This window comes from Centruroides vittatus, unplaced genomic scaffold (genome assembly GCF_030686945.1).
Source record: "Centruroides vittatus isolate TY-2023 unplaced genomic scaffold, ASM3068694v2 contig_1207, whole genome shotgun sequence".
In the NCBI taxonomy this organism is placed as follows: Eukaryota; Metazoa; Arthropoda; class Arachnida; order Scorpiones; family Buthidae; genus Centruroides; species Centruroides vittatus.
This window is the reverse complement of record NW_027120771.1, coordinates 151,340-179,257: the sequence shown is the minus strand read 5'-3', so window position 1 is coordinate 179,257 and position 27,918 is coordinate 151,340. Positions and strand designations below refer to the sequence as shown.

The 27,918-nt window shown below is 35.5% G+C and overlaps 3 protein-coding genes across 3 annotated transcripts in view; 1 reads left to right on the top strand and 2 right to left on the bottom strand.

Moving 5' to 3' along the window:
• The window catches only part of LOC136985238 (platelet glycoprotein V-like), a 150,218-nt gene that overhangs the window by 68,152 nt on the left and 54,148 nt on the right, over positions 1-27,918 (top strand). The window lies entirely within an intron of this gene.
• On the bottom strand, positions 159-14,776 carry Mcm7 (minichromosome maintenance 7). The gene is made up of 15 exons (XM_067282424.1): positions 14,680-14,776; positions 10,309-10,385; positions 8,226-8,390; positions 4,621-4,745; positions 3,479-3,659; positions 3,266-3,403; positions 2,995-3,177; positions 2,840-2,921; positions 2,637-2,768; positions 1,534-1,617; positions 1,252-1,463; positions 1,006-1,187; positions 686-938; positions 507-616; positions 159-437 (listed from the first exon to the last, which is right to left on the bottom strand). The coding sequence occupies exons 1-15, from the start codon at positions 14,708-14,710 to the stop codon at positions 230-232; spliced, it is 2,163 nt and encodes a 720-aa protein (XP_067138525.1). The 5' UTR covers positions 14,711-14,776; the 3' UTR covers positions 159-229.
• Positions 20,019-27,918, bottom strand: part of LOC136985147 (uncharacterized) — a 48,028-nt gene continuing 40,128 nt past the window's right edge. The window contains exon 5 of the mRNA XM_067282356.1: positions 20,019-22,496. Within this exon, the coding sequence (XP_067138457.1) occupies positions 20,365-22,496 (2,132 nt within the window). The 3' untranslated portion in view covers positions 20,019-20,364. The remainder of the gene's footprint in view (positions 22,497-27,918) is intronic.

The window sequence follows — 27,918 nt, the reverse complement described above, 5'->3', positions numbered from 1 at the left end:
AAGGCCTTCGTGAAAATCTTTTATAAGCAAGAAAATAAATCATATTTGTTTAATTAATACAAATGTTTTCGGGCAACCGAAATTCAATTTCCTTGCTACACTAAAAGGTTTTCATGGTGTTTATGGCAGTGTAGTATGAATCAATTTTTACTCCCATACACACTTGTAATGCTTTATTATAGTAAATTATATCTTGGGAAACAAATGACAAAAATTATAACATTTCTAACTACACAAATGTAATACTTGTTCGTGTCTGGTTAACCTGCCAGACGTTCAATTCTTCGTACTCGTCGATTGCCTGATCTATCTGGTTGGGTTTAAAACCCTTAGATGTGCAACGTTCGATGGCGTCGGACATCTTGACGCTTCTTCCCCCTAGCTCCACCATGAGATCTCGAATTGCGGCAAATATTTGGTCGGTGACGGTCTGAACTCTAAAAAAGTGATACATGCATATTAAAAGGAACCGCGACGGAATTAAATACTCCGTTAAAATACGTTACCTTCCCGTCGATTTCTGCTGTTGTAACAGCGAGCATTTTGACATTTCCATTAATCGCATGGCTTCGTTAACGTCGTCTTTTTCCACAATGTCCGACAGCCTCAATCGTGCCTAAGTATTAAGTAAAAATTATCTTCGAGTTGAAATTTTGTAAGCGCAACTACTCGTAAGTCGACTTACCAATGCGGTCGACAGACGTAAAATGGCCAAAAGGGTTCTGGCGGAAGTGAACGTCGTGTCCCTGTTGTTCCGAGCCTCCTTTCGCATTTCGACGTATGCTCCGACTATATAGTTAGTTAGTTTTTCCGGAATCACGGGAAATTTCCTCTTGCACGAAATTATGTAACGCCTCATTAGTTTCATGTCCAGAGGTTTGAATTGGGAAGGTGGTTCTACATTATTCTGATGTACGTAAGTAATATGTTGAGCTAATCTAAGATACAAACAAAATGTGTAAAATTTCAGTCAAATACTTTGATTTTAACTATTTAAAACAATACCTTAAGTCATTTTCTCTGTCCGGAATGTCTTGAATTAGCCAAAGGAGATCGAATCTAGACAGAAGAGCTGCCGGCAACTGTATGTTTTGTTCGACGGTCTTCTTTGGATTGTAGCGCCCGTAAGCGGGGTTGGCGGCAGCCAGTATGGACACCCTGGCATTCAACGTGGTCAATATGCCCGCCTAAAATAACTTATTTAGAACTAGCAACACCGAGACCACACGAAAATATCGCATTTTTCCTTACCTTGGCGATGGATATCGTCTGCTGTTCCATCACCTCGTGTATGGCCGTCCGATCCGCATCCATCATCTTGTCGAATTCGTCGATGCAGCACACTCCCCGATCGGCCAGCACCAGGGCGCCGCCCTCCAGGGTCATTTCTCCCGTGATGGGATCCTTCATCACGGCCGCGGTCAGACCGACGCCGGAAGATCCCCGACCGGTAGTGTACTGACCTGGTCGAGAAAAGATCGGAGAAGTTGCGAGATAACGTATTTGAATCAAACGAAAATAAAGATTACTTACTGCGCTGAGCCAGACGGTCTATGTAAGAAAGTAACTGAGATTTGGCCACGCCGGGATCACCCATAAGACATATATTAATATTTCCTGAAATGTTAAAAGGAATATTTTTAGATTTGTTTAAATAATGTTTAAATGTCATTTAACTTTCTGATTTTCCTCTTCACATATTTAACTTTGTTGTTTTTTAGCAGCAGCACTACTACTAAACAACAGTACGCTTCTGTACTGAAATAGGACAATATAAACTAACTACAGCCAAGAGAAAAAGAATTGAGGTGTCAAAATAAGGCAAACGAAGTGATGTTTATGAAACAGCACCTTAAAACAATATAAACTTTTCCAGCTTTGGCTAAGTTTGAAAGGTATGGTTTCGTTGGTAAATATATTTGACAAAATAGCTAAAAGGTGACAAACTTGACACTATATTCTAGAAAGTATCTAAAAAAATACTATTTTATAGTATCGAAGGTATTTTTTTTATTTTTAACAATCATACTTCTTACCGTATACTGGATGAATTATACTTCTTCCCTCCACGAAAAACCTTCATAATCCAGTGATAGTTGTTTCTACGACCACTAACGTTTTCAACCACGTCTGGGTCTTCTTCGGGCACAGCTCGTAAGAAGTTTCAAATACCAGTGAATGGAACAAAAAACCAAAACTAATTCTATTCCATATTTGGAATCGTGGAATTGGAAGATAAGATGGAACATTATGCTCGTGTTGGGATGTTTTTTACGCATGCATGCTATTACTCTTTCCGATCTTTGAATATAAATTGAATTAAATCAATGTGGGTGTTTTGTGGATGTGGAGTTAAAATTAAACCTTGAAGCTTTCTTTTCAAAATTAATGTGTTCTTTCGTTTTTCATTGATTGAAAGGCCCGCTTTCAATCAGGTAAACACAATATTTGCATGGAAATTTTATCGAAATGTATCATCTGTTACCATTTGACCAATTAATTATACCAGGCCTATGTACCGTACATAGAGATGGTCAGTCATGCCTTTTGAAAGTTCAAAGACGTTTGACTTTAGAACGAAAGTCCAAAACACCTCCAAGATTTCAAATGGAATTTTGTCGTTTCTTATACATTACCTCTTATTTTCATTCCGTTCGGATTGCAATCCACTCCACCCACCAACAGCAGCAACAGTGCCTTTTTGACATCTTCGTGACCGTAGATTTCTGGCGCAATGCTGCAGGCAAGTTTGTCGTAAAAATCTGACTCTACGAGATATTTTGACATATGAGAAATCACTTTTACATAATGTTAATTAGAACAATTGTAAAATACAAACCATCTAATTCCTTGATTTCCTCCTGGGTCAGTTCTGTCAATTCTTGTTCTTCGTCTTCCGCTTTGTTAACTTTCACTATCCTCTAATTATCGGATTATACAAATTTAAAATATAGAATCACTTTTAGAAACTTCGAAAAAGATTCTTTTGCTTACGTGAGCATCTAAGAATGTGTCGGCCAATAACCCTTGAGTTATTTGACTGAATCCCGTTTTGGACAGCGGTAAAAAGATTCCGGTTACCACTACGTGGTCGCCCGGTACGGCCTGTCTCGTCAATTCTCCTCTGGCATACACGGTCATCGAACGAGGTATGTTTCCGACGGGAACTTGATCGCTCTAGATTAACGAGAACATCACGCAAACTTAACTTTTGGTCATCCCGACTCAAATACAGTTTTAATTCTACGTAATTTCTTGAACTTACGTGCTCTTGTATTCTTAATTCTTGAAATTTCATAAACTTTGAACCTCGCGTCTGTAGATAGAGTCTACCTCCCGACTTATTCACTCTACAGTCGTTGCTGTTGCACATTATCAACGGCATAAATACCGGACCCATTGTCTAAGAAGAAATATGCGAGCAAGACTCGAAGTTACAATTAATACTGATTAAATCCAAAGAAACAAAGACGCTCACCGGTTGATAGGTCTCCGAACCACACTGATCGCAAGTGTAAGTGGCCACGACGATCATGGGTTTGACTTCGGTGCATCGGGTTATTATTCCCTTTACCGTTATTAACTTTCCGATGTGTTGCGCCTTCACCTGTCGAACGGAAACATATTTCTGCTGTGCCGGAGCTTTAAAATAAACTTCACTGAAATAGAAAGGGCATATGTGTGAATAAAGGCAGTTATCATAAAGAAGACCATGTGTTACAAGATATATAAAATGTAGTGAAGTCTTACTCTGAAATTGTTTATAATTACTGTTTTGAACTTAAAGTTAACTGCTATTTTTGGCGATTGAGACGTCACTGGTATCCGAGGATGGGCCAGGCAGTCCGAAAGTACTACAGAATTTCTCGTCTCCATCTCAAAAACAACAGAGAACCGCGTGTTTAAAGAAATTGGAAAAATAAATCTGTCGTCTTTGTTTGGATGTGAAAGATAGAAATTTTAATATAATTGCAAGTTAAAAATACTTCAATGTATCTCTCATAATTGTAATTTATGCAAACAGTCGCATAATGTGTGCAAATTAAGACAAGTTTATAGAAACAATGTAATGTTTAGATTATTTTGGAAGATAAGATAAATCTGGAGTGGAAGTCAAACCTGCAACTTCTTAGTGTGTAGATGCAGTGCCAATATGCTACTTAGACCTCCCTTTAATCTTTATATTTCAAATTATTTGGTTTGGAAGCAACCATATGGGTTACTAACCATGCTGTCCAGGAACGACTGCACGTCCACACTTGCGTGGCACTTGGCCAATTATACTGTATATACTATGCCAGAATAAAAGCTTAAGCCCAATAGTTAATCTGGCTCTATTTATATATCTTCTGATAGAAATTTGAACTATGCCACAAATAATTTTCACAGAGTCAAACTGCTCCGAGAAACCCGGAATCAATCCAGGCACTCAAAAAACCCCATAAGTGTTTTGGGGTAGTCTATCCTGGAGATGTTGAATCATCGCCTAGTCATTCCATTGCAGGCCTGGCCAAACCCACAACAGGCAGAAAGAAAAAGGTACTCTTAAAAACAACAGAGTAGAAAAAGTAGAAAAACAGTTACAGTACCTTACAAGTAAATATCAAAACATAAACTTACTATCTTCGAATTAATTCTGGAGGATATCTATTTTGAGGATCTCTATTCTCTCCCGGCTGATGATATCTTTGTTCCATCAATAACCTGTGTTCGATGTAAACATCCAGAGAGTCTTTTGCTTCTATCTGGAATATTTTTTAAAAATATGCATTAATTTTTAGCAATTATAAAGATGTTCCAAGAATTTCAATAATTGCTTGTCCAACAATGTAATGAAATTAAACATGCAAAACACCAATTTTCAGTAAAGTTACTTGGTTTTATAAACATCATTAACACAAATTGTTGTCATGTTATGCAATGTTAACCTTGAAGTCATGTAATATTAATCTAAAAACAAAGTGTGTAGCATAAGTGTAGGCACAAAGACAATTTTTACATTAAGAGAGAAAAGATTTTGTTTGTCTTGTTACATATTTATATTAATTCTTCTTGCACCTGATATTAATAAGAATACTCCATTAGTGGCATGATGTTTTATTATAGACTCCAAACAACATTTTAATTAAAATGTAGCTCGACATCTACAATTGTGCCACATACCCAAATATAAACAGTTAGTCGTCGACTTACGACCGTAATTAGTTCTGAGAAATCTGTCATAAACGAATTTGGTCACCGGTCAGCCTTCACATTTTATGTCATTCTAATAGCATGTCTCTAAATATCTGTTTCTTATTTTACACTTGCCAATTTTATTGCGTAAATTTTTAACATGTCTTTTTGGTGGAATCACAAGACCGCAGAATTTGAATGGCTTGGGTGAAAAACCAACTCGTGCAGAAACATCTTAATCGGCTCCCATATGGGTTAAAATCTCTATTTACACCACCGACCAGATGATAGTGTAGTTTTTACTGTATTTTTGCAGAATGATTGGCATGCCATATAAAAACAAGGGAGACTGACATGCCACTTAAACTGTGACTAAAATATAAAATTAATCAGATGTAACAACACTAGTTGCTAATTAACTAGTTGAAGAAAACATTCTTCCCAGTAGAATAAAATAATAACGTTGTAATTTGACCGACTTAAAGTCAGGAAGAGAGTTTTCGTTTACAAGAGAATAAAATAATTAACAACTTATCACCTGGGCACTTCACACCCAAGACAAAGTAGTAGTTAGACAGTGTGGGCTACACTGACCATCTACTCCAACATTAAAAATAACACCTTCTCACATTTCACACAAAAAAGATGTTAATAGCATAATCTGAGATAATTTACAGTCAGTTTCTTAAATTTAATATGTTTATTTTTGCATTTACGAATCAAATAACAATAAAATACACATTAAAAAAAAAGCACTTTCAGAATTTCAAGAGTATTTTAAATCATTAGAAAGAAGACAAAATGAGGAAATTAAACACACAATCAGTTTTTGACGAATGATGACAGTTTCACAGTTTTACGAGGATTGTCCCAGAAGTATGACATATAGATGGCAGTAGTTGTTTGAAAAAATTACTGTGGTCGAAAGTACCAATCTTATAAAGCTTAAGTTTGAAGTTTGAAGATGCTATGTTGTTTAATATTTGTTTGACAGCGATCAATGGTGAAAGATCCCAGTGAATTTGTAAATGTGAAAAAAATTGGTCATCGTTATGTGATACAATACTTTCGTTTGAAAGGTCTCAGTCCAAGCAATATTAAAGCTGAGCTAGATTCTACTCTGGGGAGTCTGCTCCCTCATTTACAACAATAAAATATTGGGTGGCAGAATTTAAACGAGGTCGTACGAGCTGCCAAGACGAACATCGCAGTGGTTGACCAAATGAAGTGACCATGCCAGAAATGGTGAAAAAAAATCCATAAAAAGATACTGGATGACCGTCGACTCAAATTGCCAGAGCTAGCAGACATGACAGGCACTTCAAAAAGTGCTGTACATCGTATTTTGACTGAAAATTTGGACATGAGAAAGCTGTGAGTACGATGGGTGCAGTGTTTGCTCAAAATGGAACAAAAATAGCATCGCGAGGATGTTTCAATCGAGTGTTTGATGTTTCGCAGCAATAAAGCCGAGTTTTTGCGTCGATTCATAACCGTGGACGAAACACGGGTCCGTCACTTTACACCCAAGACAAAACAACAGTCGAAACAATGGACTGAAAGGGAAGAATTGACTCTGAAGAGGGCGAAGGCAGTTCCATCTGCTGGCATGATCATGGCATCAGTTTTTTGGGATGCGCGTGGGATAATTTTCATTGATTATCTTCAAAAAGGAAAAACAATGACAAGCATCACGTGAACTTATTGCAGCGCTTGAGTGATAAAATCAAGAAAAAATGGCCGCATTTGGTGAAAAAGAAAGTGTTGTTTCATCAAGACAACACACCAGTTCACACATCTATTATTTCGATGGCCAAAATCAATGAGTTAAGGTTCAAATTTAGCCCTCTCAGATTATTTTCTCTTTCCAAACTTGAAAAAATAACTCGGTGGTAAAAGATTTGCCAACAATAAAGAGGTGGAGTCTACGGTTGATGGCTATTTTGAGAAGCTCGACGGTTCTCACTATAAACAGGGTATCGAAGCTATTGAACATCGCCGGGAAAAGTGTATCAAGCTAAAAGGAGACTATGTTGAAAAATAAAGATATGTTTTACCAAATTTTTGTGTCTTCTTTGTTAGGTTGGGTACTTCCGGGACTACCCTCGTAGAATAAAAACTCTTTCATTTTTATATAATGTAACTGCTTTTTTTTTTAAATGCACCCTCTAGAAAGGGATGTATAACCTCACTTAAACTGGCATGCCACTTTTTACCATACGGACAGATCTGATTTCACGGTCTCCCCCCGGTTAGACTAGCATACCGATCATTCCGCAAAAATACAGTAAGTATGATGGGAACTTATTCTCACTTAAAAGCAAGGAATGTTATAAGAAAGTATAGTCATGAAAATTATTAAAAACACTTGAAAGTGCTAAGGACATATATTTAATAAAAATTAGGTGGGCTACAGGGCAAACAGAGAAGGGAAAGCTGAACTGTTGGCACATATACTAACATCATAACTTTTGTATAAAATTTTATTTTAGTTCTTACAAGCATAAACATCAATCATTATTGGAAACTATTGTATGCCCAGCTGGACATAGCTTGAAGTACAAGATTAGAAGTTGCCACATGTATCAGTCAGCAGTTACAGTCTTGATCTTAAAGTCAAGACTGTAACTGTAAGTCATAAGATGCACAGGTCATAAGTCAATGTCTATCTGTACTGGCAAAATATGCTAAAATGTCATTTGTATTTTTGCCAGATCACCAGTTCAAATTCCACTTTGTATATTGATGCCTACAATCACTAATTTTAACAGAAATTGTTTTCAGGAATGCCATAAAGCTATTAGTGTGGCATTGTGATCAGAAATAATGTTAAATCTAACAAATATTTAATTACAAAACATAATTTTAACGAGTAATCTGGCAAATAATGCTTTATTGACAGCCTCCAGAATAGTGAAGACTGGAATAATTACTATTTAACCCATTAGTATAACAACATTCTTGCATAATTAGATGAGAAGTAATATATCCATATACTTTACTCTTTAAACTGATATTCTATAAATTTAATATAAAATGTACGTACGTACCTCCTTTTCTTTATAATCCGGTAGGATGTCGTAAATGCAGTCGGCGAACAGCTTTGCGTATCGCTGGGAATTCTCCAAGACGGCATCGGTCATCTCCGGATGACTTTCCATCAAATCATTCAGATCCACTTGAAATGCCACCTCTTCTCTGTGTGCAATTTTTTTCTATAACAGTATTGTAATTTGAAATTAAAACTAACATCATTCTAGAATTAAAAGTACTGTAATCTTTAAGGTAACATGTTAAAAAAATAAGTTTGTATTTGCCCACTTCATATTGCAGATACAATCCTCCCAAGAGGACTTTCTATGGGGAAACTGACCCCTATTTAGTGTTACAGATGTGAAGAAAATCTGCACATGGTCAATCCATTGACTAGACACAAACCTACAACTGACTACCAGTGTTCAATGGTTTTATCCACTGGACCACCGGTCGGCTAAGACGAACGAATCTGTACACTGAAGAATATAACGAATAGCTCCAACTTTAAACTGTAATCCATGTGCAAATATTCTTTAGTTCAAGTGAAGTTAATTATACTAAATATATGAAATTTATCTGAATAGTTGTGCATATACCTTACAATTACAAGATTAGACTTTACTGATGTATTGTTGAATCTGGTGTTTCCTAAGATTTTCCTCACTTGCTATATTCAATCATCCAATGATTGATATAAGATAAGACATTATTTATTTGCATCAATAGTACTGAAGAAAACAGATCCAGAAAATTCACCTTCATACTAAAAGTTAGTATTTGTTTAATTTATTTTGTATGTACAAAGTCAACTGTTCTGAAACTAAAGATTCTGGATAAAATTATAGGCATGGAATTATCTTTGGGATAAAGTAAGTATTATGTTAAAAGAAATAAAAGTTTGACAATGTTTAAAAGAATTGTTGACAGTATATTTACACTCCAAGACTGCCATTAATAACTAAATATTATTTTGTATTAAACGGCAGTAGCGTAGCAAGGGGGGTGCAAGGGGGTATCATGCACTGGCGCCACTTGCAGAGGGGCGCCCAAATAATCTCCCAAGACAAACTATATGCATTTCTAGAGGGGGAAGGGGGTGCCAATAAAGTGTCATGCCCGGGTGCCAGTTATGTTCACTACGTCACTGTTAAACGGTACAGCCAAAAGAAACCAATTGGCCACACTGTCCCTCTTGGTTTAAATATTAAATGACTTAAATCTTTCTGTAAACAAGTTAGCATAATAAGATGGTTTGTTTTTATGGTGAAATTCATTTGTTGGTAATACATCACATAAACAGTGAAATTTATTCTTTCTTTTATAACAAAAAGAAAAGTAAATGTAAGTACTTTATTTAAGAGTTAAGCATTAAAAAAACAAGTTTACATATGAAGAGCAGGTTTGGTCCTATCATAGACTGGAAGTGTCATTAAATTGTGTCCTGCTATGTCACACCAACTGTGCTGCAAATTCTCTTTCTCCTCTGTACTATTTCCACAGAGTAGGAACACTGGGAATTGGCATAAATGAAAAAACAGACCACCGTCAAAAATTGGAATTATAATGGGATCACTATGTTGCATGTTGCCAATTTCTCACATTAAGCTACGGTTCAAACAACCCAGCAACACAAAATCGAACGACGAGATCAATGGCACATTCCACATTTCGGCCACAGACTAGCCAATTGCTACTCAATTCAATTCGTAACAACATATCTTTACTGATTATCCACAGAATTCTCGTGACGACTTTTTACACTTAGTTTGTGCAATAAAAACTGTTTTCGTCCTCGAAATCCAGAGACAATGATAAGAGTAGCTAGAATATCACCATCACCGCCATTGCCCCCCATTGGCTACTTTAACCCGGCTACCAAGAAACGACAAAAACATAATGTCCAGAAAACACATCACCAATTTACATGCATTTATCAAGGCAGTAAACAAGCTTAGTTAAAGGCCTAGATAATTCATTCTGGAGAAAAAAACAATAGACGTAACATCAGTAGAGATGGGGCAAGAAAAACCTAATAAAAAATTTCTTAAATCTTGAACATTTATTTACTAACTAATAAAATTAGGAAATAAAACTTACCAATTGCTGAGCATATTTATACACCTTTTTCCCATTTTCTGTTGTGTGGAATTCTTCCAGAAAAGACTTTATTTCATCTGTAATTGGCAAACGAAATTTAGTTTGTCTTTACATAATATCTTAGAAATATATTACATAGAATTAGTACACTCATCACAGCATAATAATTGCTAGAAATTACAATTCTACTTTAAAGTTAACGTAAAGCAGAGACATTTAAATTAAAATAATTAAACCAAAGAGAAATAATAACCATGTTTAAAAATAAATTGTTCTTATGAGTTTTCAAATTCCAACTGCTTATCCTGCAAAGTGAATTATCTATACTGCAAATACTTGTGTGTGTAAGGTCCTTCCTTGTAAATATTAAACAGAAAACCCTTTGCTGTCCACGAATTCTTAAATGTATAATTCTTCATTGCAACCGACATTGTCGTCGCAGAACTTTCAAATCAAACTTTAAGCTTTCTTGTAGATCCAATTACTTTATATTGTATAAGGTATTTGAGTTTAGCAACATGTACAATTCAGTATCAATTTAAATAAACAACAACTAACCCGTTATATATAAAGACCAACAACTGCCGAATTATCGGGGTAGCAAATGGCTATAGTAATATTAATAATTTAAGTTAATTTGGTACTAGAGTTAGGCGTTAGGCGCCATCTCTTGCTAAATTTAATAATTAGAATTTTAATTAAATAATTTAAATAAATTTAGGCTTAACTGGAAGAAAAGAATCGGCCCGAAGCGGGATTCGAACCCGCAACTTCTGCTATCCGTGCAGACACGTTACCAGTTACGCTACCCGGACCCGGATGGTCGTACGGTAATCTTATATCAACTGGAGGGGGAGGATCGGACCGAAGGTCCGGGTAGCGTAACTGGTAACGTGTCTGCACGGATAGCAGAAGTTGCGGGTTCGAATCCCGCTTCGGGCCGATTCTTTTCTTCCAGTTAAGCCTAAATTTATTTAAATTATTTAATTAAAATTCTAATTATTAAATTTAGCAAGAGATGGCGCCTAACGCCTAACTCTAGTACCAAATTAACTTAAATTATTAATATTACTATAGCCATTTGCTAGCCCGATAATTTGGCAGTTGTTGGTCTTCAGTATCAATATCCTTGCTGAACAAATGGTGGTGCTAAATGAAGTTTAGTTGTACTGATCCTAACAAACTAAGTTATCAAGTGAATTCATTATAGTTTTGGCATTATGTAGTACAAAGAACAGAAAGAAAACTTCATACAGTTTAAAATCTTAATATTTGTTGAATTAATTGAATTGTATTCAAATGATGTGTGACAATTGGTAAAACTGCAGATCTGAATGTAGTAGTTATCAGAGCTGTAGATTATGCCCACAGGGGTAAACAGTCAAAGAACATGATGGGCCACGAGACCCTTTGCAATACTTAACCCCCCAAAATCAGCTTATAAACATGATAGATATAATGAAGTATGCATCGTGACTCTGACCGTGTCCAAGAAGTAGTCAGTCCAATGGCATTTCTTGTATTTTACAAGCTCTTGGCCATCTCTAGTAAAATACAAAATGATTAATTTTTAACATTGAGAAATAATTCTGGATACTTTTTCATTTAAATTTTACACTATTTTTGATGGTCTTCAAAATTTCAGATAGATTAATTTTGGGTGGCTATATCTCACCAAGGATTAGACGTAGACTGTCAGTTCCTTTGGTTTTCTTATGTCAATGGGCACGATTTACGGTCAAAAAGGACCCAAATGTCTCATTCAGAGCTGCAATTTTATCTAAAAATCATCTAATTTATAAACCAGCTTTGACAATAACTGAATGATCAAAAACATGAAATTATACCATTCCTCTAACCAAGTTATAATTTAATAAATCAACCATTAAATTTTACAAAAACAAAGTCTACGAAGCCTTAAAAACATTTTGATTCCTTAAAATATTACAAAATTTCAGAAAACTGTCATCTGGCAATTCTAGAGATGATTTTCATAGCACATTGCACATACAAAAAAAACCAGATATTATTCAAAAATGAAATTGGGGATACTATACTTTGAGTATATATTTGAACTCGGGGACCAAGACGAGTTCAACGATACCCTACTTTTGGATCGGAGACGAAAAGTAAGAAAGTTATCGTACTTTTTTCTGGCAATCACGCGATGATCGGGAGTCGCGTCGCTCTCGCTGCTAAGCCTATCGCGTGTTTAACAGACAGGTCGGCAAGTCGGCCATATATACCTTCAACAGAGGCAGACGTTGATTCACGAGCACACTGATCGAGCACAATTCGAGTTAAGTCCTTTTGCATGCCCCTGCAATCCTCGCCATCGCTTGCAGTCGGCTAGTACTACGCACCGCTTTTGGCTTGTCCAACAAACCTAACCTATCCCTCCGAGAGACGACCATAGCCTGAAGTCACGGTTTGCAGACTTTACCGAAGATGGCGGTACTAGCAACTACGGTGCCGTGTGCACGATAGCATTAAAAAAGTATGACGACTTTCTTATCTTTTGTCTCCGGTCCAAAAGTAGGGTACCGTTAAACTAGTCTCAGTCCCAAGTTCAAATACATACTCAAAGTTCCAAAGTTCCATAGGGTGCAATCTATAGCACATCCATAAAAATATCTCAAGAATGTTTCTCCTCTTGTGACAATGGGGTAATTTGGCTTAGGCTTTAAACAAAGATGCCTCCAAAACTTAGTTTTTTACGTTAAAAAAAAATCCACCAATTAAAATTTCTTTTGATAGGTAATAGAAATTCTGCTTTTATTAGCTGTATTGATTTTATCCCTATAGGCCTACATTTTGGAATTTTGGAGCAGTCGATACTTCATGTTTATAAATGGCCCCAATCAAATGTCAACATACACCAGAACCTAAAATGTTAAACACGTTAAATAATTGTCGAGAATCACGGAAACGACTCCGTGCCTAGTGAAGAAAAACAATCACCGACCGACCGTATATACAGAAATCAGAGTTGCCCATTTTTGGGGGTCGACTTATCCATCCCCAAATACTTAAACTAATTCTGAATATCTCACTCAAAAAACACTTGTTTTCTTATTTGGTGTGCAAAATTTTAGGTTTTTCTATAAAAGAGCTGCCAAAATATAAGTAATCGAAAAGTGCAAAGCTCGCCAAAAATGCCCGTTTTCTTCTATTCGTCACCCGGCTTTGCAGACACTCCTAGAAAAAAGCTACCAGGTTTAGAAAGCTCAAATTTTAAACTTAAGTCTTTCTAGTTATCGGCGAGGTGTCGGCGTAACTTCCGGGTCAAGAGGTCAAAATTTGTGGAGTTTCCCACAGAGTTATTTCACCCTTACAGCTTAATTTTATGCCGGTAAAGATAAAAAGAACAATTTCCATTCGAAACATTATCCAGAACGACCAAAGCTCAAATTTATGACAATTAAAATATTTCATAACGATTTTATTAATAGCGTACGAAAAGCATCGGGTTGGCAGTCAAGCACCGATCGAATCGTACGTCGTCGTCTCGGGTCTCGACGTAATAAGACAATCCAAAGAAAAACATCAGAAACATAAAAGAACCGCTCCAAGTAAAAGTGGCGACAATTTGGACGAGTCAAATATTTTTCTTAGGCATTCTTCTTTGCTAAAAATAAGCTCAACGCTTCAAGGCAGTACTGGCAAGATTGTCATTATCATTTCCTACACTTCACTCAAAGCGCCAAGGTTATCAAAGGAAAACACCTAAGAAAAAGTTTCACTGGTCCAAATTGTTATGATTTTTACTAGGCACATTTTACTACTATATGTATATTATAAGAATATATTATGTATGTATGTATGTATGTATATATATATATATATATATATACACATAATATATCAATCATAATACAATGTTATATCCAAAATAATATATAATTATATATATATAGAATATAACATTGAAACCCCCTTATCAATACAAAATACTTTCAAGTTTTTATATTACATTGTATCGAAAATACCTTTCTGGCAGATTTAATGTATATATTTGTCTGAGTATGTAAGAGTCCGATCACGTGTTTTAATAAGTATTATTTCATCATGTATATTTACTTCACGTGCCATTAGATACGATTAAATCAATCTCTTTCAGTCAAGCTTAAACATTAATTTCTCTCATATGATATATTAATTTTAACGTTTTTTGTAACGTTTACTTGTAATTATCAATTGTCATCACTCAAAAGGCATATAACACTTCATTATTGGCTTCCATCCCCATTAGTAATAGCTAAGCAACAAAGATAGGCATTTTTTTTATAAAACATTAAACATAAATCTCTTAAACGTGTCGATATATAAATAGATCGACAACTTATCTAAAGTTTCTTTAAAAAATATCACCTTTATCGGTAGAATAATCCCTGACAGGCATTCTGTTTCCTGCTCGGACGACCCACCGTACGTATTTTAAATATGGCGCTTCCGGAGCTTTTGTTATTTGGCGCCAAAACCGTAAGCGAAATTTCCTGTGGTAAAACGAAAATATCGCCAATAAGTAGCCAAATGATAATTTAAAATAATTCCTTAGCGAATTTTTTGTAGGAAAAAACATTATTAAAAATATATTTTAAAATTTATTATTCGTTATATAACGAATAATAGATTAAATTTAAAAAAATAGCCATAACAGAAGAATTCCGACGATTGCTTCCTCTTGATTTTATGCAGTAAATTGCCGATGGCAGAATCTAAATCTACTTAAGACGTGGATGTTTGTTTTTGTTGGCTTAAAATACGAAGTTTTATTTAGAAAAGGAAAGTGTAACCACACGCGATCTGTCCCTTTTTAAATTAGAAAAATAGCGCTGAAAATTCCGTGTAATGTATCGTTCCCAAACCAAATAATGAATAGAAAGTCATTATTTCTTTCAAGCAATATACTCGAATTGTTAAATACTAAAAGTCCCTTTGGAGAGGTGAGTGAGGACGTGGTCGAGTATCCTCAGTCGCCCGGATGCAAAGAATTGAGAATCCTTCCCGCCCAGGCTAGCTCGGCGCGAAGGAAGATCCTGCGAGTAGTCCACTCGAAGGCCCGTGTGAAATGGATCCCAAGGATACGAAGGGTGGTTTCTCGAGGGATCACTCCCGATTGTATAAATAAATGCAAAGAGATGGGTGGGCGCCGTAGTTTGGGAAAAAAAGTCGACGATTGCGCTATTAACGTCATCCGCTGGAGAACGTTCAGTTCCAGTCCTCCGAACAGAATTGCTTGCCTATCATTTTAATATAAAATACAAGTTTTATTCCACCAGTCGATTTTCTGGCGCAGTCGAGAACATTGCTCAGTGTGTTTTACCTGTCAATGTGTCAGCCATCTTGTTTTGCCAGCGTTTAATAGCGTTTGCACCAGCAGACTGAGAGGTCGTTCGTGAAAAACTGCGCTTTTTATTATGTGAGTAACATCTTTTATTTTTTTAAGTTAATTTTTAATTAGAAGGTACTCGAATTTATTGCACTAATCTAGTTTTTTTTCTCTTTAAAGGTATTTATGACAGACTACAATGAATTATGCCTCTATCTAAAGAAAGTTTTTTCGTCAAACATAGAAAAGACGGAGATGCAACGTCGGTGTGGAGCCATTTTTTGCTAAAGATAGCGAAACAGCAGTGTAAATACTGCCCGGCTATATTAAAAACCTTAGGAAAGTCAACCAAAGAACTACACACTCATCTTTCAACCAAACGTGGCATAAAAGTTATCACTGTACGGCTGTGCTCATCAAGTAGCCAAAGTGGCGATGGCGAAGAACCACCGCCGTTGAAGCCTAAACATAGCTCACTCGAAGACTTTTTTGTTAAAACTGAAATTGTTGTTTAAAATGACAGCCTTAGATGACGTTGAATTGTTGTTTAAAATGATAGCCTTAGCCACATGTCTCTGCCTTCAAAGATAAATCTTTGAAGGCGGAGACATGTGTTGACGTTTTAAAAGAGCGCCTTTCTCAATTCGATATTTCACTGGACAGAGAAATCGTTGCAATCGTAACCGACGTCCAAACGTCACGCTCAAAGTCGGAAAACTTGTCAATGCGGAGCACCGACTTTGTTTTGCTCGTGGCAATAAATCGCAATTTTTTATAAAGTGTACCCTGTATACCGGATGCTTCAGAAAATGAGTCCACGATGCAGACTCGGATGATGATGACGAAGATCTCGAATCAGGATTAGACCTCGAAGAAAGAGAAAATTGCCCGGATTTGACGAATGACCGGAACATCAAGGATGTAATAAAACATAAAAAATTTTAATTAGGGGAGAGCGGGGCTACAAGTTCCGTTTTTTAATCAACCTTATATTTTGTTAAGGAAACATAATTCTAGCATAAGTATTAAAAGATTAAAATTTAGTAATATATCTAACTTTGCTATAAATACAGTTTTTGGGGTTGATTTTTTGTAAGTTTTTTTTATAATTAATAATACAATACCTAAAGTCGGAAAGTAACAACTTACCCCGGTTCGGGGCTAGTTGTTAACAGGGTGGGGCAAGTTGTTACAAGATCTATGGAAGGTGTAATATGTAAAAAAACAATAATTTATTTAACTAAGTATGTATTTAAAGACTAATCAATAATATCTTATCAATAATTAGTTGTTTTTCTTAAATTTATTATAAAGAAAACATTTTTACGTTTCAACATTTATAACTTTTACTTAAAGAAAAGGGGAGAAAGGAACATCCTTTCCAAGTTCTTGTATAACACCAGAAGTTGCAAGCAAATTTACAACTCCCGATGACCCTGGCTGATCCAAGATTTGTCTTTCGTCAGTAAAGCTTACATTTAACAAATACTCTGCTAACTTGTTTTCCTGTTCTTCAATAAAGACCAATCTTACTTTTTTGTAGCCAATCGCAGCGTTTTCTACTCCAGATTTCAACTTCTTTACAAATCTATATAACGTCATATGACAAATATCTAATTCTCTGGCAACAGTTTTTATTTTTTAACCATCTTTAATAACAGCATCTGCAGCTCTTTGCATCAACTCCCGAGATACAGAATCCCGTGTTGTTTTTCGAATATAAGTCCGCATACTGCAAAAGGAAAAAAAAAAAACATTATTTTTACTGCATTACCGGTACAGATGAACTGGGGCAAGTTGTTCCAAGGCCACAACATGCCCCCAAAGAAGGGAACATCTAGCCCCGATAGCACATGGGTTCAAAACAGCAACTACTAGATTAGGTTACGAGACATATACGGTTTTAGCGTAGTATATCAAGATACTCGATATATTTTTGAATAAAAATACCGAACAACTAATCGCTAATTATTTAAATTCGCCAGATATACCAAAAATATCAAACACGAAAATATTTACTTATGTGGATCAGCGACGTACAGGCTCTCTTTCCAATGTACCGGACGTCACTGGCCTGATTAAGATAGCTGCCGTCGGTGCGCAGAAACGTTCGATTTCATGACATGTTTACTAATTATATATATATTTTATCCTTGTGGAGCTATTTCAATCGGAACAACTTACCCCGGGAACTTTTAGCCCCGCTCTCCCCTACATTGATTTTCGTCTAAATTTTGATTTGTTGATTAAAGAGCTGATTTCTGTAAGATTTCCTTATTTTTATTAACCCTGAATACCAAAATAATCCCGGGATCCCGGGATTAGAAATAAGTGCCTGGATCGAATTCCCTAATTGCAACTGAGTATAACGTCCACTAACGTAACAGTTTATTTGAAAGCTCTTATTTCAATGAACTTTTGACAAACGTTTTGTATCTGTTTTTCAAAAGAAATGTGAAATAGTTTTAGGCGGATTAATCTGCACTAGAAAGTCTCTATGTGTTGTTTAATACTTTCGGGCCAGATTGCCTGTGATTTTTCGTCTACTACGAAGATCCCAACTGTCAATTTCTCATTTTTTGTTAGACTTTGTTCCGTGATCTTTTCATTCGGGCTCTTATTACTCGTTGCTAGAGATTAAAATATATTTGTTTATTAAAATAGGCTTTTCTGTCGTTATTTTTTATATTCAGATTGTTAGCTCTATCGGGTACCGGTTGGCAATTGTCCACATCAATATGTGCTTCTTGAATTTCTAAATTCACATCGATCGAGTCTAGTAATTTTTTTTATTGGTTAACTTCTAAAAATGTCATCTTTTGTCAAGTATCTATCTACAGCGTGTATTTGTTTTGACTGGTAGCATCTATTTTCTTTTTCATTTCCACTCTTGTATTTTCCTCAAGTCTCTGTGATTGGGATATTTTATCTAAACGAAAAAGTCAATATGAAAGTAACTAAACACTAATTGCGTGGGGAAACAAAGGTGAAGTCGGAATGTAACTAAAGCATTTGCCATCAAAAACTAACAGAATTTCCAAACATCAAAATACAGTATATAAAATTACTTGTCCCGACTGAGTAATTGATTCATCACCGCCCACAGCAAACCTCTAAACAGGTAAAATTTAGTACACAGTTATACTACGTTCGCACACAATCCACGACTCACTTCGATCTCGATTTACCTACAATTTGGATTATGACTGTCGCCAGTCGAACGTCGTATTGTTCGCGCAGGCAGTCCGCTCGAAAAGAACCGGGCTATTACACGCGATGATAAAACTGACATAACTACGCGGTAAGTCACGAACACCAACAAACAAAATGGAAGATTTGGTTAGAAATAAATACAGTACTTTTTCTAGCCATATATCTAATAATAGACAAATGTCATTGTCTCTCCAAATACAGCATCTTTTTTATTTCTCTGTCGATAGTCCAACACGTGTTCCGCAGCCATCTTGTATTTTCTCGCGCGCGTGGGATTGTGGGATCTCTCTTATGACTGGATCTAATTTCGAGAACTCTCTCGAGTCGATCGCGATTGAACCTCGTTTCGGTCGAGATTGAAACGGTCGAGGGAGGTGGCACCGAGGCATAGTCGCCGACCTCGGTCACAATCTAGACTGAAATGCTCGGTGCAAACGGGGTATTAGGGTATACCATGAAAACGCACACTAAGAAGAGATTTTTCGAAATTCCCCCCGCGGGAGAGAGAGAGAAAGGATTAAGTCTTAACCTAAAGAACGGCTTCTACTGTACAATTTTGAATGCGATTTTTTGTTTTTAATTACGTGTAGTTTTCATCGAGCACTTAGGTGTATTAAATTGATAACATTTCAGACATTGTTATAAGTATTTTTATATATTTCAATGTTTTAACCAAATGTTCGAACCGTTTTAAATTCGACTTTGTTATTGCATATTGGTTCGATTATGAAACGATTGTAAACGTTCCAGAAAAAGGTTCAAATTGAAAACAGTTCGTCCGATTCTCGGCAATTCTTCTCATTCTCAGCGGCAGGTGTTATATAACAATTACTGAAATACTAAATATAAATGGTGTTTGCTTTAAAAATCCGCGCGAGCGAAGTGGCGGGTAATAGCTAGTTGTATAATAAACACCGGCGAATTAAAAATTTCCATGTAATTTCCTTTAGAAAATCCACTAAAATTACTTATAAAAATATCTTGCGCTGTTAAATATATTTACATTGTAATGTAAAGTCAATGCAGTTTTCCTTCCTTTGTTTGTTCAAAGTATTGAATAACGTAAACAGCTTATAAGAAAGTTAAATTACCGAGGAATGCAACAAACCTCGAAACGAATTGCCGGAGATTCTCCATAGAAAAATATAAATTGTTTCCGAAATATCAACGATTTGTTACAGAGAATACTAATTTTAATAATGATTTTTCTGAATTATAAATTGTTACTTTCATTTCTCTACTTTCTGTATACAAAGTATTGTTTTATTGTCGAATTTCAGTATTGACATTGCGATTCAATTATAGCTTTATTATCTAATTATTACACATTTTATAATACTTAATCAGAATTCACCACAAAAGCATATAAAAGTAACATTTGTTACAGCATATTTGAAATAAACAAAAGTAATTTCTATAGAAACAAATGCAAAATAATAACAATTTGTTGGCAAGTCCTGATTAAATTGATAAAAGTAGATACATTTGAATTGTCGTAATTATAGAATCCGTCAATTGCAAACATTGTAATAAATCACTTCTTCTTCTTTAGGCTTTGGCACTTTCTCGACGTTTCCTTTCCTGCCACAATAAAGAAAGTAAGCAAACACAATCCAACTGAATAACATTACCGAAGTAAGAAGAGCAACTGCGATTTTCCATCCGAAAACAGAACTAACTTCGTCGGGAGACACGCATTTTATACAGGAAACATTTACTGATGACGCAAAATTAACTTCTCGAACTTGTTTACATCGATCATTAGAAACAATTTCGGTAAAAGACACGGAAGAGGAATTTCTCGTGCAGAAAACACGAGTGAAATCTGAAATCTTCCGCCTGTTTCTAAGCAACCAGTTCTTAGTAAATTGCGAATGGCAATGACAATTCAAAGTATTTCTTGACAAATAAATCTTAAATTCCGGAGAAACGTCGATCAGATTCATTAATCCGGAAGGTAATTGGGTTAACCGGTTTCCGTCCAACATGACGTATTTCAGGTTTGGCAAAAGAACATAATCCGAAATGTTACTTATTAAGTTGTTACTGAGAAGTAAATGGGTGACGTTTAACCACGTCACAGAATCGACAGTTGACAAATCTTTTATATAATTATTACGCAAATCGACAATCGTGGCATTAGGGACGAGAACATGGGGAATTCTGTCGATTTTCTTTCCGGAACAATTGACCATCACGTGATTTTCTTCGGCAGAACATTCGCACTTCATCGGGCAATAATTTCCTACGACTACGAACGATGTATTATCCAGCAAACTTTTTTCTTCTCCGTAACATTTCGTATTCTCTATGCCTGGAAACATTTCTTTCGCTACTTCTATATTTGATTTAAGAGCAAAAAGAAATTGCTGGAGTTTAAAGTCACAAGTGATTTCATTATTACTTAAATCATAAGTCGGCATTTGAAATCCATATTTCCACTCATCTATGTAAATTGTTCTGATTTTACAATTAGACAGATTAATTTGCACGCGATTTGGAGTGTAAATTGGCAAGTTGACGGATTCAAAATGATTATTTGAGAAATCGACGTAAATCCAGTCGTATTCTGTCCAATTTATCACTGGCCATTCTGTCAAACCTGCGTAATTTAAACCGAGAACACGCAGATGCTTGCTGCTGCCAAAAGGACGCTTATCAGTAAGTTTAGTTAAATTGTTGTAAGATAGACTGAGATACGTTAAATTAGTCAAAGGGAGGAAGATGTTTTCGTGTAAAAATGTGAGGCGATTTTTTGACAAATCGAGATTTTGCAATGACGACAAATTCTGAAAAATATCTTCGGGAAAATTTTCTAACCGGTTACCTTTCAAGTTCAACAATTGCAGTTCAGAAAGTCCATTAAAAATTCTTGTTGGAAGATTCGATATTTTATTATACGAACAGAAAAATACTGTCAGCAATTTATTATTTCTCAGAAGATTTGGCGGGAGATATTCAATTTGGTTGTAAGTTAAATAAACGGTTTTCAAATTAATTAAGTCAGAAAATACATCGTCTTCGAGTAAAGAAAAGGAACAATTCCATGCAGAAATTTCAGTTAAGTTGTGCAGTTTCTTAAAGAATCCGGAGGGAATTTGTGATAATCTACGATTACCATATATATAAAATGTCCTTAAATTAGAAAGACCTTTCAACATGTCACTGGGTAAATCTTTTATCTGATTCCATTGTAAATACAAATATTCCAATCGGACGAGATTTCTAAAGACAAGAGGATGAATAGATTCAATGTTATTGTGACTTAAGTCCAGTTTTGTTAAATTGTGAAGATTATAAAATAGATCTTCGGGTAAAACTTTTAACTTACCACCCGTGATGTACAGTTCGGAAAGATTTATTAATTCTCGGAAAGGTCTACTCGGAAACGTGAAGTTACAGTATTCGATTTTCAATGAAGTCAGTGATGGAACATTGTGGAATGTTAAATTTACAAGTTCCGACGTCTTCACGCTTACTATTTCGACAGATCGCAGAGAGGACACGTTATTAAACGAGGCGCTCTCGAAGTTTCTCTTATGCTGGTACATTTCGTACCATATCTGGACTCGTTCGATTCCATACCCGAAAGTGAATATTCCAAAGTCAATCTCCAACGGATAGCAATCGGTAAATTTTATCTCTTACATTTCTATCATTCTAGAATCGCATCAAACGAGGGTCGGTCGTTTGGTTGCCACAATTGAGCCGTAAGGATTCATCGAATATTTCGACGGAGGAAAAGTTCTTTGATTTATAGCAGCTGTCTGTCCATGACGTACAAGAAACATTTTCCCAATGTCGCCAAAACTCTTGACAAGAGTTAACTGCTAGAAATAGGAATTGCAAAAAGACAACCAACCTCATTTCGTCCGACGAAACTTCTAATTCACTGCGATCCGCAAAAACAGTGGAAAAAAAGAAACACACACACACAACAGTTAAACCGTGTTCTTACATATTTAGTACTGTTACTACTTTCTTGTGACTGATTGAAAACACGATGCTAGTGATACCAATTCGTCATTTCCGATAGAAAGATTACGTGTACAGTTTTTAATTTTTTTGTTTATTTTCGTTGCAGTGGAAGGAACATCAGATTAACGTTAAATGAATTTTTTACGAATGAACAAATTGTTTTTCACTTTTATTGCACGGGAGAGTGTTATGTTCGTTTAAAGAAATTGATATTGTAAATAAAACATTACTTATTTTTTGTCTCTGAACAGTGCTAATCGATCGTGTTTTGTGACACAAAAGAATGTTTCTGTCTGACTCCAGTTAAATTATTACAATAAAAATTTCCTCACCGAATGTGAAATAAATATAAAATGCATTCGTTTTACATTCGTTGGAAGGAAGTTTTTCGTTGGATGAAATTTCAATGACATTTTGACGAAATGTAAAATATTTCTTGTTGATTATTCTCAAACTTTTAAAAGGAACGGAAATGATTTCCCGTGTGAATGAAACTCCGACCATTTGTAATATTTAAAGCGCGTAATCGAGTTAATAAAGTACAAGATAAATGCCAAACTGTGGCAAATAATTTACGAATGTTTGAAAAATAAAAATAAATTTATTTTTCGAGTAAGAAAATTGAATAAATTCAGGAAGTTCGCATCTAACGTTAATTAACTTCACAAACGAAAGTAAAGAAAGGATGTTGAAGTTTGATAAAGGAAAATCCGCAGAAACAAACTTTAAAACCAAACTGAAAGCGAAAGAGTTTAAAAGACGAGGAAATAATTGCAGTAAATGCAAACATTTCCAGATTTAAATTTTCACTTTAGTTTCTATCGGTAATTACTTCTGTCACTTGCATTTAAAGAAATAAATAGATAATTCGTCATTTTACGACTGATCTTTCAATAAATACTAATTGTAAAGCTGTTTTTAGGAATGTGTCTTGTACGTCATCAAAGACGATACGTGAATGTTGCTAGACAACGAGAAAAACACACGTCATCGCCGAAACGCAACGTGTAAAATTACGTCGATGACCGTACGTTACCACCCGACATCGGAACGAGACTATCGAAAGCGGAAGGAAATTAACTCGGTACGTATTCGTTCGGCATGTGTGACGTAACACGCTTGTCAAGATACCACAGTTTTGTTTTTTATTGTTTAAGATCGAAGGGTTTATAAATGAATGTTTACGAAGAAGAATGTAAACCAGTTGATATTCACTCCGAATGTGAAAAGTGCCAAATCACTGTTTTAAAGTAATTTGGCACTTTTACGCACAATTTGGCGTAAAATAGTGTCTATTTCACCGTTAAAGTGCCAAATTAATACGATCGTGTTCAGCCAGTCCTCGCTTAACCACCGCTGGGACTTAGAACCCGCTCTCCATCGCGGGAAATTCCCTTTGTCAGTCTGAATCTGGCGAATTCCCTTTTCTAGTGTAAGTCTCGTTTTCCCGGTCGGTCATTATTTACTAAACGAAACGTAGCAAATCTCCAACACTATAGATTTCGTGTATAAATTTATGCTTTATTGTGCACATTTTAGTGCAAGATGGCAGAAAGAAAGAGCGAGTCGAACCTGCGTAACGCGAAAGCGGAAGAGATGTTTTATTACGAAGAGTTTGTTAAAAGCAATAAAAGAATTTCCTTCTTGTAGACGAGTATGGAAAATAATTTTCAGGTAAAATGGTCACTGCGGAGCCGACACTTCGTATTTCGGGAACGACGTCGAACCTTTCGGATATTTTGTTGAGCTCGTGAACAACGGAAATCCCCGCCTTATGGAGTGTATCTAGTAAGCTTAAATAAGTTAAATTGAAAATAATTGGGCATTGCGGAAGGTTTTTTAAATAGCAATTTTAGTTTCGGGTTATTTACTATTTATAATGTATTAATTATGTACCGCAAATCTTTAACTTCCGGATTGTATACCAATCAAAGATATTCCCTGACGTAATGGAGACCTTTGACCAGCGATCGTATTAAGTAAGCGCGACTTTAAAGCTTCATTTACAAATAACGCTTCTTTTAAAACACTCGTAATCATAATTCTGGCAATTCTTACAATTTTTGGAGCTTCTAGACAAAGAGAAAGTTGGCGCGGTTCCGGTTAACCGGATTGAAGGTGACGTTTTGTATGACTGGTGGGAATATTTCTTGTTGAGAAGTGAATACGAAATATTCCCCAAGGAGATTTTTTTGCTGTTTTATTTATTCGTTTGCAAACTTTTTAATTCGCGAAAATTTGAATTTTATATTCACAAAAAGCGGAAGTTTATTGATTATTGTTCTGTTAAAACAAAGGAAAAATAAAATGTTTTTTTTTAGATACGTAAAGAAGACTGCAAAAATGTCCTTTGAAAGACAGAAATGATTTCCCGTATGAATGAAACTGCCATCATTCGTAACATTTAGGGAAGAGTTGGGCAATGACAGTCGGAGTGCAATCCGGCTCACTTAGGTATGTCGAAAGCGAATGAAACTGTGAATGTACGATTGACGAGGCCAAGTAACAAATGAGGTCGTAATTCTTTTGTAACTTTGGGGTTGCAATTAGAAATATAGTGTTTTTCTTTCATTTGCATGTTCTCCGGGTGATGGCTTAGAAAATTTTGCAAATTTCAACCGAGAATAAGCATATAATTATTTTAAACTGTTAGTTTTCATCATTATATGTATAAACTGCACATATTTATCTTAACATTCCTGTTTTTCGATGGATTTATGACATGCCGTTAAGCCAACAAAAGAGTAGACAATAAAACATTGTAATTTACTAGAATAACTTTTAGAATTTGTCAAACTACAGGCATTTAAAAAGTAAGAATACATTTTTTATTCGAATAAGAAACTTAAATGAGGCAGTGTGCAAATAATTAGTGAGGAAAAAATTGTTGTAAACGCAATTATTTACAAACTTATTTATACTTTAGTTTCAATCGGTAATTACTTCTCGTATCGTTGGCATTTATATAAGTAAATAGTTCATTTATTACGACCGATCCTTCTATATCGGTTGTCTTTATTACGTATGAACGTCCTTTGGACTGTGTATTATAAGCCACCACAAAGCAGGCGCGGATTCAGAGGTGATGGGGGGCAAGCTTCCAAAAACTCGGCATTTAGACACGAAATTTCAAATTGTCAACCCCATTTATGGCTCGCTTGTATTGGATGAATTAGATTGTACCCGGCGTGTTGTTTCTTCAATTTTACGAAAACTACGTATTTATTGAAAGAACCTTTCATAAAACGACCTTTTTATCGCCCCCCCCTGTGACAGATGTCTGGATTGGCGCCTGCTACCAAGCAGACGTAGGCTAAATATTGCTAGACAACGATTAAGTCGGAATCGGTAGGAAAAATTACGTCATCATTTGAAACTTTACATGTAAAAGTACCTCTATCGCCCACGTTATAGCACGAGATACGAACGACACGTACTATTGTAACCACCTACGTTTGTAAGAGAGAAATGGCTGTACGCGATTCCACATTTTTAAATACATAAGCTTTTAGTGTTTTCGTACAGCGCTTTTACGCTTTTTGCCAATTGTATTTTAGGTTTTATAACACGTAAGAGATGAAAATTGAAGCAATCTTATCGAGATGGAGTTTCTTTCATACCATTTCTTTATTAACGATAAAGTATACAATTAAGCTCCTGGTTTATCGAGCGATTGGCTTAACCACCGAATCGTAGGAACGGAAGTCGGAGGTTAAGTAAGGAATGCCTGTAATTAAGATATTCCATTGTTCCACTAATCGCGGCAACGGTGACGATGGTCGTGGCATCTCGACGTCATTTTGTTATCGTTGACGTTAATGGAAACAAAAGTTCCAATAGTTCAATTATGAATAATTTAATGGAAAATTACGCCAAACAAGGGCAAATTAGGCCTTTACGAAGCATCATTAAGCCCTTGTTAGCAATGAGGTTTAATAGTGGCTTTTCTCTAAAGAAACCAGCGTATTATTGCCACAGGCAAGTCGGAAAATCAAAGGGCAATGATCGGAATACAAACACTGATTCATCGTAAGAGAGACATCATCTTTCCAAATTAACGGAGAAACTGTGATCAAATCAATAACAGAACAACCACGATTAGAGATAAAAAAAAATATTCATCCGCTTCATCGCCTAAACCTCTTCTATTAACAATAATCAGACTTAAATCTTTACATAAGTAAAGCAACTTCCTACCAACCAATCAATAACTAACTCTCTCGAATTTCTCTGCTTAGGAGGATAACATTCCTATTATCATTTAATATCAAAGCAGTCAAGGTATTAAAAATAGATCTCTATTTCCCTATCATTTTCCCTAAAATAAACAAAACATACCAAAATATTACCACGTTTAACACCAAATTCAACAGTATTAAAAAGTCGTTTTGATAAACCGCACGAGGGAAAGAGGACCTTATTGCTCATAATCAACCCGCCCAATAACGACCTTTCGCGTGTATCTTAAGAGCCTTTTCAAAATGGAGGCTATAACCTCGCAGACAATCAGCTAAATCCAAATTTCTCGTAGTAGAACCGTACCAAGTTTCAGAAAGAAAAATAATATCGTATTGCAATTAATACATCCAAAAATACCCAGGTTTATTAAACCAACCAGCACAATTGCAAATTAAAAAAGAAGTATTCCTATCCGGCAATTGCTAGGATGAAACAGGCCCACCTCGGTCACAGTCAACGTGGCAAAAATATTTTAAAATATTTAATAAGCATTTAATGAAGTAAATAAAAGTAGAAGATAAATGCGAAACTCTGGCAAATAATTTATCAATATTTAGAAAATAAAAATAAATTTCATCTTCGAGTAAAAAACTTAAATTAAATGTGGCAGATTGCGGCCGAAAATAATTAAGTTTAAACGAGAAATTATCAGGAAGGATATTGAATTTTAATCGAGGAAAATCTGGAAAATAAACTTTAAATCCGAAAGTTAATAGTTTAAAAGACGAGGAAATAATTGCGGTAAATACGGCCATTTGCAGATTTAAATTTTTACTTTACTTTCTATCGGTAATTACTTTTTCTATCGTTTGCATTTAAAAAAATAAATAGCAAATTCGTCGCATTAC